We start from the raw sequence: 20,266 nt of genomic DNA, 5'->3' as shown, positions 1-20,266 counted from the left end.
AATAAATTATATTATTAGGGGTGTTCTCATTATTTGGTATGTTATTGTTCAGTAACTTCTGCAACAGTATATTCTGTGACTGCCAGTATAGTAAGGCACTGAAACCTTCTGGGGTTTGAAGAAATCTGGTGACATCTTTGGCAGATTTGCTGCAGCTGCAAGTCAGCAGCTGGTCAAAGGGCTGGTGGGGGGTTCCTGCAACATGTTTAATAGACATATTCCTTCTCACTAACATAAATTACTCCTAAACAGTGACTTTGATGCAAAGTCAGACTTTACAAATAGTGGGATCAAAATAATGAAATACAGTTTCAATATCTTAAATTCCCAGAATTGCAGTAATTATGATTATTATTCTGTTTTCCAGGGCTTAGTCTGTTGTTCTGAAAGTTATTAATTATTGATAGTATTGATTTAAACAGCATAGTATTTAAAGCAGCATAGAGAAAAATAATGCTGTGTGTGGTTTAAAAGATAATAAATGTTATTTGGGACATAGATTAAATTTGGAACCTAGATGAAATTATTTAAATCAGCTTTTTTATTCTCACAAAGATTTTTGCTAATCTGTGTATTTTCCTCTGTTTCCCTGTTGTGCTCTATTTACACCATAACTTGCAAATTAGTTTTTAGACTGCACCTCTCCTTGTTTTTTATAGTCTTACTTTCAAATCGTTGGGGTTATTTTGCAGATGTTTTTCAACTTATTTAAACAGAACATGTCATCTTAGAAGTAGAATATATATTTCACTTCCTCATTTCTGTACCCACTTCATCCATTTCAGGGTGATGGACTATTTCTTATCCCAGCAGTGGATGAAAAGCACAAACCAACTCTGAAAAAGTCACAACTCCCTCCCAGGATACTTATACACTCCTACATATATGTAGAACCCATTCAGAATTCACCAGTTAATCTTTTAGAATATCGATGAATGTGAGAGAAAGTGGAATACTTAAAATGCAGACTATCAGCTGTGAAATGATTTGAGGAGCCACGACTTATGAGGCAGCAGTACCTAATCAGTGCACCACTATACATACTATCCTTGTATGCTTTAATTAAGTAATAACTGGCTGGATATATTTGCTTGCTGCAGTCCAGTATCACCTCCTGACAAAACCTCACAAATTCTTTCTGCTAGTGTTCATGGAACATGCATCGAAACATGGTTATTGTACAGAACTTTGATTTCAAATACAGTCTTTGTGAGTGATATCCATGTTAATCCCATAGGCTTTTAAATGCTATTTACATTTTCAAGCCTCTTTCTATAAGAATATGTTATGGAGCATTAACGGTAGAAGATAAAGGTATATATAACTGAAGGACATGTTAAATGTTTAACTAGTTTATCACAAGTGACATAAAGCGATACAGTAAATGGAGGAGGCATTTTTGGGGACATACACAACAGAGCACTACAATAAGTCATCTAATAAATAATTGCAAAATATTCAGGCAGGATGACATTCCTCCAATTGCAACTTCTGCTGATACTGAAACAAAAACAGCTTTGAGCATGGATCAAGTGTAAATGACTGAAAAAAAAACTTTTGCACGCTAAGGAGAAACTTGTAATAGTTAAGAACGTTCTTGTAGTAAAACACATATAGACTTCTTCAGAACACTGTGAATTCCATCACTTGAAATTTAAGTAAGATCACAAATCAGGTGACATCACATGACCTACCCAAACCACTCCCATAACAGCAGCAGTTCTTTCAATCCTCCCCCTCTGAACTTCATTTGTCTTTTTCCTTTCACTCTCAAATTAGCCTTCTTTTAGAAAAATGGATGAAGCAGTTGTGGTACCCTTCAGAACTCCACAATCAGACTTTGCCAAAATAAAAAAAAAAATTATTCTCTGCAGTTGAAAGAATGATGGTCGCCTGGACCAACTATAACATTTCCCTTTTTTCAAAGGTAAAATATTGAATTGTTCATCCAGTCATCAAGCTGCCATTCCTTCAGATGAGTGCAGTTACGTCAAATTTCTACCTGAAAATTTCCCATGAGCATTTGCAGTCCTCTGTATTATACCCTGATCATTCTTTTCCTGATTGTCAAAGTAAACCTCAGTGAGCTGCCCACCCCACCCCCACACAGCTATAGCTATAAACCTTTTACCTTCAAAATTAGGGATAAAACAAAAAATGTGAAAAGACCCCAAATTAGGAAATATTAAATTAAATACTGGTTACTATTAACTTAGTCCAGTTAGTGTCTAGTTGTAGGAAGGACAGAGTAAAACATTAGGGATGGCTCTACAAGTTAGGGACAGGTGAGAGGCATGCCACCAGGCTCCTACTTTTCATCATTGCCCAACAGAGCTGTGACTGTGCTCTTGAAGTGTTACCCTTCTATCTAACCTCAGGACATAAATGTTTCATTGTGATGATTGCTTAAACATAGATAAGCCTAAGTGTGCATTATGCACTCAGGCAAGCAGACAGTGTAGAACCATATTGCTATTACTGCCTTTGCATAGCAAATTGGGTCCCTCTCTTTGGAGTTTCACATTGAGAATAAGGGAAACCAAGCAATGCAACAAGATGGTGATTAACATATGACCAGCACTAGACAAGTGATCATGGTGACAATACGATGCTTAGACATGTACATCTTTATGTAGACACACAAGTTCTTGTCTCTCTTTTTAAGCACTTAATAGTGCTCACCTCCCAAACTGGGTAGTGGTGTGCATGGCAACCCTGATCCAAATTTGTGTCTACTCATCCAGTCATCAAGATTACCCTTATAAGTAGTCAAGGAAGTACTGTTTATCCTGCAGTGCTAACTTATTCCACAGGCTGAGAAAACAGTGAGTTAGAAACCTATCCCTTATTTATTTTTGTAGATTTGGGTCCGTAGTGCAGCTGTTTCTAGAGCCACTTGTTTGGTAAAGAAATAGGAGGTGAAATAGGACTGGGCGTTTCACAGCTTGAAAAGTGAGACCCAGATTACCTTGGAGTAGCCTGTAGAGTATTGCGCATAAGTCAAGTTGAGCTAATCTGTCAGGATAGTTGGAGGACGTAAGGCCTTTCATTTATCTTGGATTTATATTTACCAAAGTGAGCGTTGCATTTGATGATGGTTCTGATAAGGGAAGAGTGCAGTGGTAAGGTGACTCCTTTGGACCTTGAAGATATTCCCTTGGAAATTAACTGGGCCAGATAGAAGAATTTCCTGACTATGGTGGAAAGATGAGGATAAATTAGAGATAGTTATGCACATATGTACCCAGGTCTGTTATGATCATGTTTGTCTGAAAAGGAGTACCACTCATAATGTATGAGGACAGTGCAACTTTTCTGATGAATACTAATATGCTGCACTTGTTCACCTTTAGCTTGAAACCATTTTTAGTACTCCAGGTATGCACATATTCCAGCCCTTGCTAAAGCACTGTAGTATCAGTGGTTGAGAAGATAATATTGCCTAGCTTAAAGACATCAGTAAACTTGGTCAATCACATCTGTTGGATATTGGTTTCCATGACCGAAAAATGAATGCCAAACAGTAGATTGCCTAGCATTGATCCCTCTAACCCACTACTTACAGTTTTCATTCAGAGAGGCTACCATTAACTTTCACAATTTGGGATGCTTTGGATAGCCAGTATACAATACAGTGGACAACATAGGGGGTTACATTAAGTTTGTCTAATTGATGAATCAGAAACCTATAAGGGTCTGGGCTTTATCCCCTTCCCATAGACAGAGCTTTAGCAGACAATGTCACTTTCAGGTTGTCAGATTTTTGTGCTGCATTATTTAAGTGTTGAGATTATGAAGTAATTTGTTGTAGTTATTTGGAATGGTTATTTGGTATAGTTACCTAGTATAGTTACTTGCTATATGTGATATATTCAAGTATATTCCCTTCTGTTAAGCTGCCATAGCTAACACATGATGTTATGTTGTACTGTCTCACCTTAATTCTTGCTGGTTGGGTTTGGAACTGAGCATCGGTTCTGACTCCATCTAATACAAAAGCTCGAGAGCATCCACTGGCTCAAGGCTAACCCCTATCCCCTAACATTTAGGGTAGAATACCCAGATCTCATTTGCTGCTCAAGCGATCGAAGTGTCTTCTGGTTGGCTCATTGGCTAAGTAGTTTAATTGATATATATTTATGTCATAATTCTTAACCTTTTCAGAGAAAACCCTTGTTAGTACCTTTTCTGTCGCATGCGATTAGTTACGAGTGTGGTTTACGTATTTAGTTAGTCAAATTTATCCCCTCTGTTTGTTAGGTCTGCTGTCTTCCATAAGCTTGTTTTTTCCTTAGAGAACTTTCCCCATCTATTGTGACCCCATTTAAGTTAGAGGGTTTTTAGCGACCCGTTTAACTTAGAGGGCTGCTCCCCTACCTCTGTGTGTGTGTTTTCCCTTTTCATAGGAGAATCCATTTTAGAGGATTCTTCCTCATAATTTTCTGGTCCTTTAATCGCCCTTTCTATACATTCTTTAATGTTTGATATAGAGTTAGATATATACTTGTGTGGTGTGTTTTTGTAGTTTAGTAGGCTACCTTGTATTGGTTTAAAATTTTTTGCAGTGTGTCTATATATATATATATATATATATATATATATATATATATATATATATATACTGTTTCTTCATGTTAACCTTATAGACTTGTAGTTTTGATAGCCTTTTTCGGCAAGTTAAATTTACAGTTAATTGTTATTGCTATTGGAAGTGCCTTTTTTCTTTAGTCATGTCTAAAGAGGAAAGAGAGCATCAAGAACCTAGGCAGTCGGGGTTCAAAAAATGTGATCAGTGTGTAATCAAAAGATGTCGATTACTGATGGGCACACTAGCTGTGTTTATTGTCTTGGTGCCCTCCATTTACAAGACCCATGTACTGCTTGTCATGGATTTAGTAGCAGGGTTTTGCTAGAGCATAAAAACAAGCTTATTGTCAGGGGCTTATTAAAGGTTCCCTTCTCAGAAGCTTTAGAGGGATCCCACAGCTCCAAACCATCATCTCCTTCTTCCAAATCTGCAAAAGTGAATACAAGATGTGCTGTCTTGGCTCCGGCCTTGGAGCCACCTAAAAAAGTGGTTGCTTCGGAACCAAGGACTCTTGGCTCTGACAAATAAAAAATCTACCTCTTCTCCTCCATCTGTGACCATGGAGCCAGCAGAGTTGCTGACTAGGAGATGGTCTCTGAGCTTGAAGCTGGTTACTCCCACTTTGAGATCACCCATTTTGGAAAGGGCAAGATCTCCTTTGTTATCCTCCAATTCCTCTAGGAGCTCATCTGATGACGGTATGGAGCGGGTGATGAAGAGACTGCTTCGAACACCAGCACTGGAAAAAATTTTATTGCCTCCAGCCTCAAAGGAATCGGAACCATCCAAAGCACCATCCCCATCCTTGATTCCTCCTCTGACCCGAGTTGTGGTTTTGGAGCCAGAGATCTTGGGTCCTATAGTAGTGGAAGCATCGGAACCAAGATCTCCCTTAGGTTAATCGGTTGTGACATCTGCTCCAGCTTCCTCGGTTCCTTCAGATTTTGAGGAGTCTAGGAGCCAAGGTTCACCCATCGGGTCCAGGGAGGGGGGGGGGTCAGTGTGGACAGTTGTCCGATCCAACTTTACCCCTCAGTGGCTCGGCGAGGTTGAGCTCAGCTCCTACATTAGCTTTGGAGCCACCCTCTCTGCCTCGGGGTCGGTCCTCTGTTGCATTGGAGTGGAGCAAGGGGGCTTTTGAGCTGATCAAGAGAATGCTGTCACCCCAGACAGCTCCACTGTCTGGCCCAGGTTCTCTTCCCTCCCAGACGCCTGTGTTGGTCTCATCATCAGCCCCCCCCCAAGCGTAGAGATCCAGAGCCCAAGGAAGCCCCTGCGGGTGGCATCATCTCTTCCAAAACTTCACCAGAGTACCCCTCTGAGGAAGTCCCTCAAAAGAAATTGTGCAAGAAGAAGCACATAGACTTCCCTGATGAGTCTATCACGTCAGATACTGACCTGGATAACTCATAAGGTTCCCCACAGTCTCCTCCTGAGGATGTCTCCTTTGCTGACATCCTTGATATCCTTAAACAGAGGGGTGGCTGGAAGCCAACAACCATTCAGAGGACAAGGTGGTATACCTGGAGGCTTTTGGGTCTCACCCTTCCACCTCCTGGGTGTCCTCTCCCTATGACCAGGTAATGAATGTAATATGTCGTAAGGCTTGGACTTCTCCAGATACAGTGGAGCCTATTCCATGGAGGCCCAATAAATTTATTACAACTCCTACAGAAAAGGAAGTTTTAACCAAAGGTGTCTCTGTAGATGCAATGGTTGTGGCAGCGGCCGCGAAGGAGTTGTCAGAGACCTCCTCATCTGTCCGTCCTCCAAATAAAGAGTCACAGACTAATAACAGATATGGAAAGCATGCCTTTTCTTCAGCTGAGTTTACACTGTGGTCGCTGAATTACTTGACCCATTTTTCCAAGACTTCAAAGAGATCTCCTAAAAGAGCTGGGAGATACTCCTCAGGGTACTGTAGCTTTGGGGATCGCAGATAGTTTCCTCTCAGGTCTTCACCCTCAACTCAGTTGTTAACTCCTCCATGCCACTGATTTCATATGCAGCTGATGGAGTGAGCAGGGCAGCAGGTACAGCAATTTCCTAAAGGAGACATTCCGGGATGCGTTTATGCAATTTTGCCAAACCCTTCAAGTCTTCCTTCACCAACACTCCCTTTGATGGCTCGTCCTTTTTCGGACCAAAAGTGAAAGAGACTTTGACCAGGTGTGAACAGGAAGGGAAAACCTTGTCTGCTGTAGGAGTCCATTTTTCCATCCCCACTAGACCTTATCCCAAAGGTCAGAAAGGTGGAAAAATGTAGTTCCACAAATACCAAAATGTTTTTTCTGACACACGTGGTGAAACTTTCCCCAGGGGTAGAGGGGGAAGTAACAATGGAAGACACCAACCTCACACCAGAGGGAGTCCGCAGAATCAGGGCAACAGAGATATGTTCTCTGGCATGCCCTTCCAGCGCTCCTGAAAGGAGGCCCACCTGTCCTTCTCTGGAGCCAGTCAGGGGACACTTGTCACTGTACCCAAATGCCTGGCTAGAAGTCACTCGACAAATGGGTACAGACAATCAAATCCAGAGGTTATTACATACCCTTTTCCACCTTCCCACCCATAAATCAGTCCATTGCAGATATTCCACCCGGTCAGAGGGACTATGCAACATCAGAGATACACAAGTTGCTAGAAATAAGAGTCATCCAAAAGGTCCCCGCAGACCAGATTGGATCCATAACTTACAGAAGGTTCTTTTTAGTTCCAAAAAAGACCGACTCATTTTGGATCTCAGCAGATTGAACAGGTCTGTAAGAAAATCAAAGTTCCAGATGGTGACACTGCAGTCTATATGCCCTTTTCTCGGGAAAGACAATTGAATGTGCTCAACAGATCTCCAGGACAGGTGATCCAGGAGAAACTTATGCTTTCAGCTGGGAGCCAGTCATTACCACTTTCAAGCCCTGCCCTTTGGTCTCACTACAGCCCCCAGAGTGTCCACCAAATGCATGGCAGTGGTTTATGGCTCACTTGAGATGTGTAGGATTCCGTGTGTTTCCATACCTAGACAACCGGCTCCTGACCGCCACCACTAAGCATCTACTACTACAAGTGAGGGACAAAGCCATACTTCTTTGTTCCAGGCTAGGCATTACAATAAATTTTTAAAAATGTGCCTTGTCTCCTTCACAGCGTATTACCTTCTTAGCCGCAGAGTTAGATTCAAAAGAAATGGTGGCAAAACTTACCCTCAAGAGAATTCAGTCCCTACACCATCAAATCAGGAGCTTGATGTCAAGAAGAAAGGTTCAGGTGAGGTCTGTGTTACAGGTTCTGGATACCATGGCAACAGCAATTCTCCTTGTACCTCTAGCACATCTGCATATGATGGTCCTCCAATGGTTACTCTTTGCCCAATGGTCCATGCAAGATCTGCCACTGTCACATCAGATAATTATCAAAGATTCATGCAAAAAGGATCTTCTCTGGTGGCTTTAAATGAACCAGTTATTCTTGAGCCGCCCATTTGTATTCCCGCAGCCGACTGTGTACTGACCACGGACGCTTCCCAGATTGGGTGGGGAGGCATTATCTGGGAAAGACTGTTCAAGGTTTATGGTGAGAAAACAAGAACCACTTGCATAGCAATGTCTTAGAGATGAGAGCAGTGCTCTAATCATTGCAAGCATTCCAGGGCTCTCTCCCAATAGTAACTATTGTAATTCAAACAGACAAGATGTCAGTAGTGTGGTACATAAACAAACAGGGAGGCACCAAATCGTATCCCCTATGTTGAGAAGTACAAAGGGCATGGCAATGGGCTGTCTCCTCTCAATGTTTTCTGATAGCAATGCACATCCTGGGAAAATCCAATGTAGTAGTGGACAAACTCAGCAGAGCGATTCTGTTGCCTCATGAGTGATCCCTGAAACAAGAAGTTGCAGAAGAGATCTTCCTAAAATGGGGCCAGCCTTGCTGCAACCTTTTCACCACATCCATGAATGCCAAATGCAGCAGCTACTTTGCCCTCACCCCCCCCCCCCGGGGAAGTCACCAAGGGATGCACTCATACACGATTGGCCCCCGGGACTTCTTAATGCCTTTCCACCCTTCCCCTTAATATCCAAAGTACTTCAGAAAGCCAGCACATTAAACAGCACTATGATACTCGTTGCACCTTACTGGCCTCGACAAATTTAGTTCCCCTTTCCCTGGACCCATCTTCTGGAGGAACTGTGGATTCTGGACCCATTTCCAGACCTTTTGACACGCTCATCAGGAATGTTCCATCCATCCATCCATCCAGACCCTCAAGTTGACAGCATGGCTGCTCCAATTCCACAAATAGCCAGGTGTTTCGCCTTTTCCCCTGCAGTTAAACATAAATTGATCTCTTCCCACAAACCATCCATCAGAAAACTGTATTCCAGTAAATGGAAAAGATTTGCATACTGGGCCGTTAAACACAATATAGATCCTTTTACAGCTCCTATCACAGCAGTTCTAGAATTTCTCTCTAAAGTTTTTGACAAGGGTGCAGCAGCAGCTACAATCAGGGTACAACTAGCAGCCATATCTAATTTCCATATTGGGGGAAATGGAATGTCTGTCATGTCCCACAAGCTATGCAAGGCCTTTTTGAAAGGTACCTTCCTGCTAAGACCCCCAATCAAAGAACCTCCAGCTGCTTGGGACCTAAATTTTATTCTAACTGCCTTAATCGGGCCACCCTTCAAACCCATATCATCATGTGATATAAAGTTTTTGTCATGGAAAACTCTTTTCTTGGTAGCCATTACCTCTGCCAGATGAGTGTCAGAACTCCAAGCCCTCTCTATATGCCATTCTTATATAGTTTTCCACAAAGACATAGTATCTTTAAGAAATAATCCCTCTTTCTTAACAAAAGTTTGTTCAGAAAACAATTTAAATCAATCTATTGAGTTGCCAGTGTTCTTTCCCAACTATAGCAACAAGGCAGAATATAAACTACATCAACTAAATGTACACAGACAGCTATGCTTCTACTTGCACAGGACCAAAGATTTCAGAAAGTCAGACCAGATTTTTGTTTCCTTTTCGGATAAAAGGAAAGGATTGTCGGTTTCTAAAGTAACTCTGTCAAAATGACTTGCAGACTGCATTTCCTTTTCATACAGCAATAATAACAGAAAATTACCAGGCAAAGTGAAAGGCCATTCCACAAGAGCAGTTGCAATGTCCTCTGCTTTCCAAGCTAAGCTTCCTATGGATTCTGTCTCTGCAGCTGTCACATGGGTGAGACCTCATACCTTTATTACTCATTACAAAGTAGACGTGGCCTCCCAGAACAGGTCTTCCTTTGGATCCACTGTACTGAAAGGTCTGTTTTCCTGTGCCACCCAAGGATGAAGGTGCTAGGGACGCTGTCCCAACCAGCAAGAATTAAGGTGAGATAGGAAAACATAACATTAAGAAGTTATGTACTCACCATAATATTCCATGTTTGTTGTCCATGTCGCCCTTATTCTTGCATCCCACCATCCATCCCCCTCCTTTGCACCTGGAGGATCAGATGGATAATCTCATATATATATATATATATATATATATATATATATATATATATATATATATATATATGTATGTAGATATGTATATACATATGTTTGGGTTTTTGGAGTCTCTGCTTTCCTCATTTATTTCAGGTAGACAAGAAGTGTTTATATATGTATGTCGATAATAGTAGTGCATTCACTTGCAAACAAGATCTGGGTATTCTACCCTAAGCATCATGGGATAGGGGTTAGCCTTGGGCCAGTGGAAGCTCTCGAGCTTTTGTATTAGGCTGAGTCGGAACCAATGCTCAGTTCCGAACCCAACCAGCAAGAATAAAGGCAAGATGGACAACAAACATGGAACGTTATGGTGAGTACATAACCTCTTATTATATACACAGTGGATCCTTCCCTGTGATACCCTTAAGCTCCAATTAGATATTTTTATGTTCCTTTTGTCCCCCCCCACACACACACACACACACACACACACACACACATAAAATCTCCCCATAACTAACTAATCCTGACTCCCTACTGGCCAGTTAATTACTTATACATCACAATAGTCAAAGTCACTAGGCTTAACAAGTGAGAGTCGTGGAATATGATTCATAATTAAGGCATTAGGATTTTTTCTTCTGCTCATAACCCTTCCCCTTGTTAGTTAATAGATTTCCCTAGTGTCTCTATTTTTCTTATTTGTCATTTGAGATACATTCATGAAGATCCAGTTACCCACACAAACATGAAGCAAGCAGCAAAGGAAAGACAACTTGCAAAACAGTTGGACTGGTAATACTACAAAAAATTACAGCTGACATATCAATAACTTGTTAAAGCTGTTACTAAGCAGTGTCCACAAACAAGCTCAAAAATGCCACAGCAATACAGCAAGAGATCATTTGTTTCATGTTTGATTTAAGTCATTTGATTTACAGTATTTTAAGTATAAACAGACTAGAATATTCCAGTAATGCAAAATAAGTACAAAGCTTGAAGTGTAACTCAGATAATGCAGCAAGAACAAGACAGATGTCTCTTAGCATGTTCCTTGGTTTTACACAAACACACATACGTTGTATGCATGCATTAAGGCACAAGGAAGTGTGCAGGATACAGTTATTACCATATGCCCAGGGATGTTGTGAGGCATGGGCCTGACGTGTGAATGCCTTACAGTCCCTGGGCATGCATGCAGTAATACCTGCATCATGCACACTCTAACTACCTTATTGTACTTTGTATTTTTGTGCTTCTTGAATTTTACAGTTATTAGTTTATGAATGATGAATATATGTTTTGTGGCATACTTAAATGTAAAATGGTTTCTCTGCCCATTTTCACGAATAGATTACTATACAGGGTTATAACATTTAAACTGTGTGGAATTTTGTTAGGTTGTCTTCAGGACAGTCATTTAAGGAACCATTTTGTCAAAATGTTATCTGCTGTTGAGTCCAGTTTATAAACAAGTACTGATTCTATGTAAAACCTCATTTGAGTTCTTCTGTCAAGTGTTTTGAGTCCTGGAGAGGAGCCTTACACATCATAATTACAGGGTTTCACAGCCATACATACTGTTTCTCCAAGCAATATAGCTTCAAAATACTTGCAAGAGTATTGATTATGGTGTACACTCCAAGAAATGAGACATCATTTGCAAGTGGTAATGTCCCCGTCTTACTTTAAAGTGGGTTTAGCTGATGGTGTGTTTAAAGCATTCTAAAAATATATACAGCTTTAATCATTTGGTGCCTAGCTTAAAAACATCAGCAAACTGGTAACTTATACCATAGGCTGGGAATACACTATGTTAGAAACCAATCCTTTGTTTATTTGTTTTTGTAGATTTAGGTCCTTAGTGCAACTTTTTCTAGAGCCAGTGGTTTTGCAAAGAAATAGATATGCTTGATTGACAGATCATACTAATCCCAATAGATCTTAATATTGCTACTAAGAAACAACTTAACTGTGTAAAAAAAAATAGATGTAATTCAGTAAGTAACATACGTCTCAACTGTCCAGATTTTCGCCTCATATTTTTGGTCTGTTCCTAATAAAATTTGTTTTTCTGGGAAATCATTGACAAATCATTGAGGACTGAAGTCAGAAAATAATCATAGACATTTGAGTTTCAGACTTCATACCCTTCAGAAAATTCATACTAATGCAAATCTGTTATTTTTATCAATGTTCTAAGTTTGAAAGAACAATGTTTAACAATTGTCCCTATTTTGGTGCCTTTGACCCCCTATTATTTATGGCTTTGTTGAATTTTTTTGCTCTAAGAGGTCTTGAGGTATGGTAAGTAAAGGAAATTGTTTTATTTGCTCGATTAAATATGTGGTCCACTTGACTTCCTGCACCAATGCATTTCACACCTTATTAGCTATATTGCTGGCAGCCTCAATAAGTTAAAAGAATGCACAGGTCTCATGCAGGTAGAACTTTTAAGTTGCTATCATTAAGAAAATAGATTGATCAAACTTATTAAAAAAAATGCATTATAAAACTGGTAATATCACAGTTTCCATCAGTAATTAGTGTTTCTTTTTCAATTTAGAAAGTATTGAACAAGAACTGGAGGAAAAGTGCAGAGTCATTGAAACAAAAATCATCAACAAGGAGCAAGAAAACTGTGTTTTGAAGAAAGAGTTGAAACACAAGGAGGCACTTGTTGCTGCACTGAGAAGCAGTTTGAGGAACAAAGAAAGAAAATTTCTTGAGGAATTAAAAAGGCGGAACCACAGGATGAGTGTATTAAACGCTGAGCTACTGAGACAAACAGAGTCGGCTGCTTACCTTTCCTTCAAGCTGCATGCTGCTAAACAGAAACTACATGGTTCAAGGTCTAGCAATCGGCCTTCTGACAAACCTCCTGATAAAAAGCCAAGCTCTCAACAAAGTGGTGAGGCAAAACCAAAAAAGCGCAGCCACAAAACTCATTTTAGGAGGTCAGGAACTGAATGTGCCTTTGAAAGAGGAATGGTGAAAGACTCGGCCTTTTCACAAAGAGAAACGATAAAAAGTAACGAGGAGCTAGATCCTATGCCTGACCCAGCTCTTTTCCTTCAACCCAGAAGGTACCGAGGACATTGCCAGAGGCCTGGATCAAGGTCGCAGGTGGTCAGTAGCCTTGAACTTTTCCAAAATGGTTGTGGCAATGATGTCACAGCCCCAGGGCCATCGGTGCCTGTTGAAGTAGAAGGACAATCATCAGTTGCAGGGCCAGTAGTCAGAAAGAAGCAATCAGTGAAAGAGCAAGGAAAATTACACGCTAGCACTAAAAAAACAGACAAAAAGGGGGAGAGAGAAAATTAGGATTGTCAATATTTACAATAACCTTTAAAAGCCATGAACAGGTGCAAACCCTTGGATTAGTATGCTATAATTTTAATATTTCCAAAGACTGTGAAATAACAATAGAAAAAAAGCAATATTGTGGATTTGTGATGTACATCTCTTTAAAAGTACTGGACCGTAGATACAAGGCTGGAATGTGTCACACAATAAGATGTCTAGCTCCTGTCTGCACTTCCTGCATAGCAAGCAATCTACTCACATGCTAAACTGAGAGTAGGCAAACACAAATGAAGTAGTAAACTGATATCACTTCCTTTTAAACATTTAACCTGAAAGCACAGTATTCAAGAATCGGTAGCAATATTGCTGTATGCTGCAGCAGATTCTGTTCTTATACAAATGTCAGGCAGCATTTACTTTTTATCTTGTCTGAGTAAAGCTGAAAATGTTTATGAATTAGTATTAAAACTTTTAAATGTGTATTAGCTGAATGATCATCCTTGGAGCTGTTATTCTCCAGTATGTTCAGTGAAAAAAATAAGAGATGGAGGAAGTAAGTACTGGAAAGCTCATGCTCCTTTCAACCCTCTGCTCTTTAGAATATACTATAGTGTGCACTGGTATAGCTTCCAAAAATGTTTTGTAATGCAGTCTTTCTACCAAGTTTCTTATGATGTGACAATCAGAACTCATGTTCAGGCCCTTTTATCTCTATGCTTGAGCGGAGACTACAAAACAATTAATTCCTTTGCCTTGTCGCAGAGCTGTGGACAGTTTAACACACTGTTACCATTCTTTCATGTTTATAATGAAATCGCATTTAAATGAAATACACATTCTAACACTATGCTAAGATTGCTGCTAAGTAGTTCAAGGATACATTGATCCAGAAAAGTATTGCATTGGTGCTCATATCATTTCAATTTCACTGTCATAATAAATTTTAAAAGAAGTGTTTAGAGGTTTGCCACTTGCATTTGTTGATAAAGAAAGTTGTTTAAGTTACATATCTAATGTAAATGGCTTACTAGTTCAAATTTTGTCATTACTATACGCTGATGGAAAAATGATGCTGCTAATTTTAATAATGTGGTTTGTCTGGACGATGCTGTCAGGTACAGAGTTCTATACATTATATGCTGTAGTCAGCACATGACATTATTAATGGTGAGGAAGCGTGACTGGCAGTAACATGGTCACTGCTACATTAGATAGCATACAATGAAACTATGTGGAAAATGGCCAGTCCATGAGGAATGCACGATCGAGGATTAAATCCCATTCAAGGCAGGGAGAACAAGACAGCATTCTACTTTTTACTTACTAAAAGTACTACCAAAGTATAGAAGACAACAATGACAGAAGACATGCCAGCTGCTTCTGCATACTGGCATGTGTGTATGGTTGGTGGTGCACATTATTGTATGAAAATATATTGCAGTGGCATGATGCCAGACTTCCTGCTTCTCATAGTAGGTAGGCCATGGATACTTCCAAGCAGGTTTGAAGGGTGGTGGCAATGTAAGTCATCACAAGAGCAACATAAACTTGTTTTGGGAGATAAAGTACTCTGAAGATGGTGAACAAAGGAGCAAACTCCCCCAAACAATGTTAATAAGATTGAAAAAGTAAAAAAAAAAATCTGTGACCTACTGTAAATTCAACACTTTAGGCACTTCAAAAAATTTAAGTAGTCTGGACAGCATATCTAGACAACAGCACAGCAGCAGCAAATGTGACGTCATACACAGCATACAGATGACCAAGTACACTGGCATATAGCGAGTGCTTCTAGATAAACCATTAGGATAACAATGTTGTATACTGGGCAACCATAATTACTGAATATATGCAACCCTACACACCTCCCCCACCATTTCTAATGCCAAGAACTCACTGGGTAAAGTGCAGATTCTATATTGGAAAATAGTTCAGTATCATATATTCTAAAAACTTAATATAGTTTCATTTGTACAGCATTTCTAAGCAACAGTACAGCAATTTATGATGTCAGTGTTTGGTGTCCTTTTCTGTTTTGACAAAGTTTCAGTAGACTAATAGTAAAAGCAAAATGCGTTTAGCTCTTTTCAAAGGCAAGACATTTCACTACTAACACAGTCTTTTTGGAAAGTATGAGTCTTTCACTTTTACAACATTTGGTTATAATGGCAAAAGGGAAATCTGAATAATTTCAAATAATTTATTTCTTCAGTCACAACAGTTTCATAAGGGTTCCTCAGCATCTTTGTTCTCAACTAGTTTCTGAACTGCAGCGTCCATAGGTAAAGCAGATGATTTCTGGTAACAAACGTGGAAACAGCTATGCTGTTCAGCAAATCTTCTATTTATTTTTTATGTTCACAGTCTGGCACTGTCAATGTGAATTTAGTTTTCGTTTTATTTGCATGCTCTCTCGCAGACAAACCATTACCAATATCTAATACGCATGGTATAGGCCCCAGACTGTTCTCAGTGACTCTATTTATGAACATGACTGCAGCTCCTCACTTAGATTGTATTTCCAGATGCAAATTTCATCTTTGTGCTTTTACCAAAAGTCTGGTTTTGACCCTTTTTTTTTTTTGGCTTTTTACTTCCGCTGTGGCGACCCCTAACCGGGAAAAGCTGAAAGACAAACAAAACTTTCAATTGGTAGAAATAAGTTAAATCTGGATTTTACCTTTTGCAACATACATCCCTGGAGAGAATAAGCTTTCACCTGAAGAATAATTTGCTGACTGAAAAACATTGGCATGTTTGTTTCCACACTCTCACCTTTCTTGTCCTTCCTTCTTTCCTTCGTTCATCCCTTCCTTTACAATTTGCACTTCTGTCTCTGATGGACATTAGATAACTAGATGCAGTAGTTACAAGACAGATTCCCTTTCCCTTAATAAGACTGCCAAATTCCACACTGGTGAAACAAGATCCTTTATTAGATGTTAGTATTTCTAAAAAAAATTGCTACAACTTTGTCTTAGTTTTTCAATAGTTGCATGAGAAATAGCACAGTCTGTAGCATACTCAGCCATCTCTTTTTGTGAACATCTATCAAGATTAGAAACATTTCTTCAGGGAAGGAGCCAGTGCGTAGTCCAAAATGTAGTCTAGGCCATGGCTTCTTAGGCCATTTAAACTCATGTAAAGATGTATTCAGTGATTATGTACTGTTTGCGTGACACTCTGCACACAACTTTTCTTTTTCCCTATCCCAATCCATTTTAGGGCTGCCATACGTATGATCTGACTAAGTTTTTAATTCTGAACATTCCAAAATGACCGTAATGCAAAATTTTTAGTATCTCAGAGTAACTCTGCAGAGACATTGACTCTAGATCCCCCAGTCTGTCAAGTACACACTTGTGTCTGATACTTTGCATAAGTATTTAAGAACAGTATGACCTAAAATTCGTTTAATTTATTACAGGACAACCTTTCAGTACACATTTATCAACTGGATATAAAAATAAGACTTCTGTGGCAATCCAGTATATAATCTCAATACACACTGGTGTAATCTCTATGCCATTTAACACCATTCTTTAATCAGATATATGCAGGTCTGTAAGCATTTCCAGAACAGGTAATTTACACAGTGCATTAGCATGACACTGACTTAATCTGTAAACAGTTTTACATACTCAAAGTAGCACAAGCCATCACTGTGCTGTTTGAGCACCCATTTGTGAAACAAGTTTTTGTTCATGAAATAAAATGTCAGTAGCTTCTGATCTGTATGTCTGGAAAAAGCACAACCATGCAAATACTTAGGAAAAATGTTGTATTCCTAAAATTATGGTGAATCCTTCCTTGTTCGGCTGATAATGCTTTCTTCTGCAGGCATCAGAGAATAAGACATAAAGAAGTACTGTAAGTGGATTCTTACCACCTTCAGGCATTCCGTTTGAAAGCACAGGTCCTGCTCTGTAAGGAGAGACACCACAAAAAAAGTGTCAGCTATGTGTTGGCTGAATAACAAAAAAGGTATTAACAGAATGTAGCAACATTTTCAGCTTTTGCAATGCTGTTTCCAGTCCTTTCCCCATGCCTATAGTATAGTCTTATATAATGAATAATTCCACACAGAGTTAAATGACTGTGATAGATTTGCTGAGCACCTGTAAGTAAACCCAATTAAGAAAGGGTGGCAGCCTCCATGTTGTGCTCTACTTTAGTCTTTACACGATGTAAACATTGTGCTCCTAAGCCCTGGAATTTTTTGCAAAGAAAAATACAGACACGCACACTTGTCTTAAAGTGGAAACCTGCCTCTTCCAGTCATCTCACTACTTCATCACATTTCTTCAGCCGGTCCTCTGCTATGGCCACAGTAGATAGTATATCATCCATGTAAATTCTATCATTTGGCAGACCTTGTAAAAAAAATGTTCTGTTTAAAATGTGCCAGATGCCACTCCAAAAGTTAAGCAGTTACATGTAAACTTCCTTCATGTGTATGTGTTAACTAGTGTTTTTAGATATCTCATCCAATGCCATTTGTTAATAATCATGGCTGTTATCTAATTTAAAAACTTCTGACACCTGTCTGTCTCACAATGTAAATAGATCCTCCTTTCATGAGTTGGGATTCTGTTCTACAGAAGTTAATGTGTAAGCATTAAACCTATAATATATGTGCAGTCTAACATTAGTAACCCATTCTAAATATTTTAAAGAGGTCTGCATTTTTAAAAATTGTTTTGTTAAAAAAAATCAACAGCCCGGTAAATAAAGGTTATATTTGTTTTTGCTTTCCTTAAGTGTTAATATCTCCTTCTGCTTTAATGCACACTGTATGTGGAACAGATCTAGGTTCAGCATGTACCAGAACATAAATAGGTGTCTTTTAACATGCCTATTTCTTATAGGTGCATAGATTGTTACTAGGATAATGACCACTAGGACCACACCCCAAACCATTTGGGTCCCAAGTATCATGGGCATCTATAAGAGGGAGTGCATATTATTATGGCATTAACTAAGGATTTGTAGGGACAGTGTTAGTATGGATGGTATTTTTCTTATTGAAGGCCTATATCCTTAAGGGACATGAGGGTCAGACAGGTAGGAGGGATAAATTTACAATTTCCCATCCAGTTGTCAAGGTTTCAAATGAATTGGATCAGGGAAGAACTCCATTTTACATGAATAGAGAGCGTATTTCATCATGTGGGGATCCTTTGGGACACATATCTGTCTCTCTAGCATGTTCTGTTTATGTCAAAAGTGAAGTTAAGGTCCTTGGATCTAGTGTTTCTCGTGCTGTTTGTTTTGCGCATGGGTAACAGATTTATCAGGGCCGGATGTGAGGATGCCCTGTAAGCCAGGCAAAGATTCCTTCTCAGCAGCCTTTAGGAGACTGAATACAAAGACAGAGCCTTTAGGCGATTAGTGTAGGACATGTTATTCATGCCTTGAATTCTCCAAGTGAGAAATCTTTGTGGGAGTTCCAACTGTTGCAAGTGTTTGTTTAGACACATACCAAAGGGGGCATTATATTCAATAATAGGTCTGATAAGGGCTGAGTAGGGCACTATAACTTCCTTAGATCTGGATGCCACACCCTTACCTATAAGTTAGGCAGCTTAGAATGATTTTCTTATTATCTTAGCTACATGTTGGTCAAAGGCCAGATTGATGTCTACAGATGTTCCCAGATCCCTTACTACTAGATTGACTCTTAGGGGCATTTTATTGATTGAGTGATTTACTTGGATTGACAGTTTCCTAAAGGGCATTATAATTAATTTTTTGGCATTGTGTTTTAGCCTCTGGCTTTGGCACTAGTCATTTGTCTGTGTTAAACTGTTAAACCCACTTGAAAGATGTTGGCGTCTTGGGAGGAATCTATAATACCTCCCAATTTACAGTAATCTGCGAACTTGGTTAGCCAGAGGCCTTGAACATTAGTTGTCGATGTTTTACAACAGTACCCCCACCACCACCATTTTGTGCAGGAATGGGCATGGCCAGATTGATTGACATGCCTAATGGCTGCGATGTAGCATGAAAATGATGCATAATTGACATGTCATGCAGATTTGTCTGTGACATCATGAATATTCATTGTCTAATTGTAGTTTACCCTGTTCCTCAAAGTAGTGTGCTCTCTGAGTTGGTATATTTATATTTATATACACGAGGGGTGCAGGGGGGCATGCCCCCCTGCAAAAAGCACAGGGAAAAAAGTAATATTTGTGAGCTAGAATATCAGCTCATCAGAAAACCATGTGTTTGCAGACAGTATGTGAAGGATATTTGCACGTTTTGTCAAAACAGATTACACAAACTTTTCAAATGCTAAACAGGTGTATTAAAATTCATAAAACTCCAAAGTAAAGCATTAGATAACACAATTTAAAACTAAACACATGGATTCAAGGCTATATCATACATCGCAGAAATAAAGAAATTTGACTAGCTGCTAAATGTTCCACATTCTAGAAATGAAAAGTTAACAGCTATGGAGCTATAGCATTTACAAACTATTTGAACATTTGTGAAGTAATACAAATGTTTCCTTTCACATGCAGTACATCACAGAACCAGAACTTACTTACTATGGCAGAAGTACTAGGGGAAAATAAAAAAAAACAGAAACTTATATTACGCTAGTCAGTATGTCCAGCCATCTACTAAAAATGTTCCCATTTGTATGTTTATCGCGTGCCAGTAATATTAATATTAATGTGGACTAATGAACTATCTTCATGTTTATTCAAGTCTAGAGGAAAAAATCGCCATGTGCAGGCTTTTGGGTGGGCCTTGCTACTGTGCATCTAGAGTACTGTTGTAAAACATTGCCCATTAGCCCTGACTTTTGAGAATTAAGATGCCAAACAGGAGCAGACCCAGCATGGAGCCCTGGGGTACTCATTGGTGA

At 39.4% G+C, this 20,266-nt stretch overlaps 1 protein-coding gene across 1 annotated transcript in view; it reads left to right on the top strand.

Moving 5' to 3' along the window:
* Window positions 1-14,342, top strand: part of CCDC92B (coiled-coil domain containing 92B) — a 487,027-nt gene extending 472,685 nt beyond the window's left edge. Inside the window, exon 4 of the mRNA XM_044054417.1 lies at window positions 12,644-14,342. Within this exon, the coding sequence (XP_043910352.1) occupies window positions 12,644-13,401 (758 nt within the window). The 3' untranslated portion in view covers window positions 13,402-14,342. The remainder of the gene's footprint in view (window positions 1-12,643) is intronic.
* The last annotated feature ends 5,924 nt before the right edge of the window (window positions 14,343-20,266 follow it).

This window comes from Protopterus annectens, chromosome 13.part0 (assembly GCF_019279795.1).
Source record: "Protopterus annectens isolate FY-2018-M chromosome 13.part0, PAN1.0, whole genome shotgun sequence".
NCBI classification, from domain to species: domain Eukaryota; kingdom Metazoa; phylum Chordata; order Ceratodontiformes; family Protopteridae; genus Protopterus; species Protopterus annectens.
Note: the sequence above shows the minus strand (reverse complement) of the source record. Positions and strands in the feature narration are given on the sequence as shown.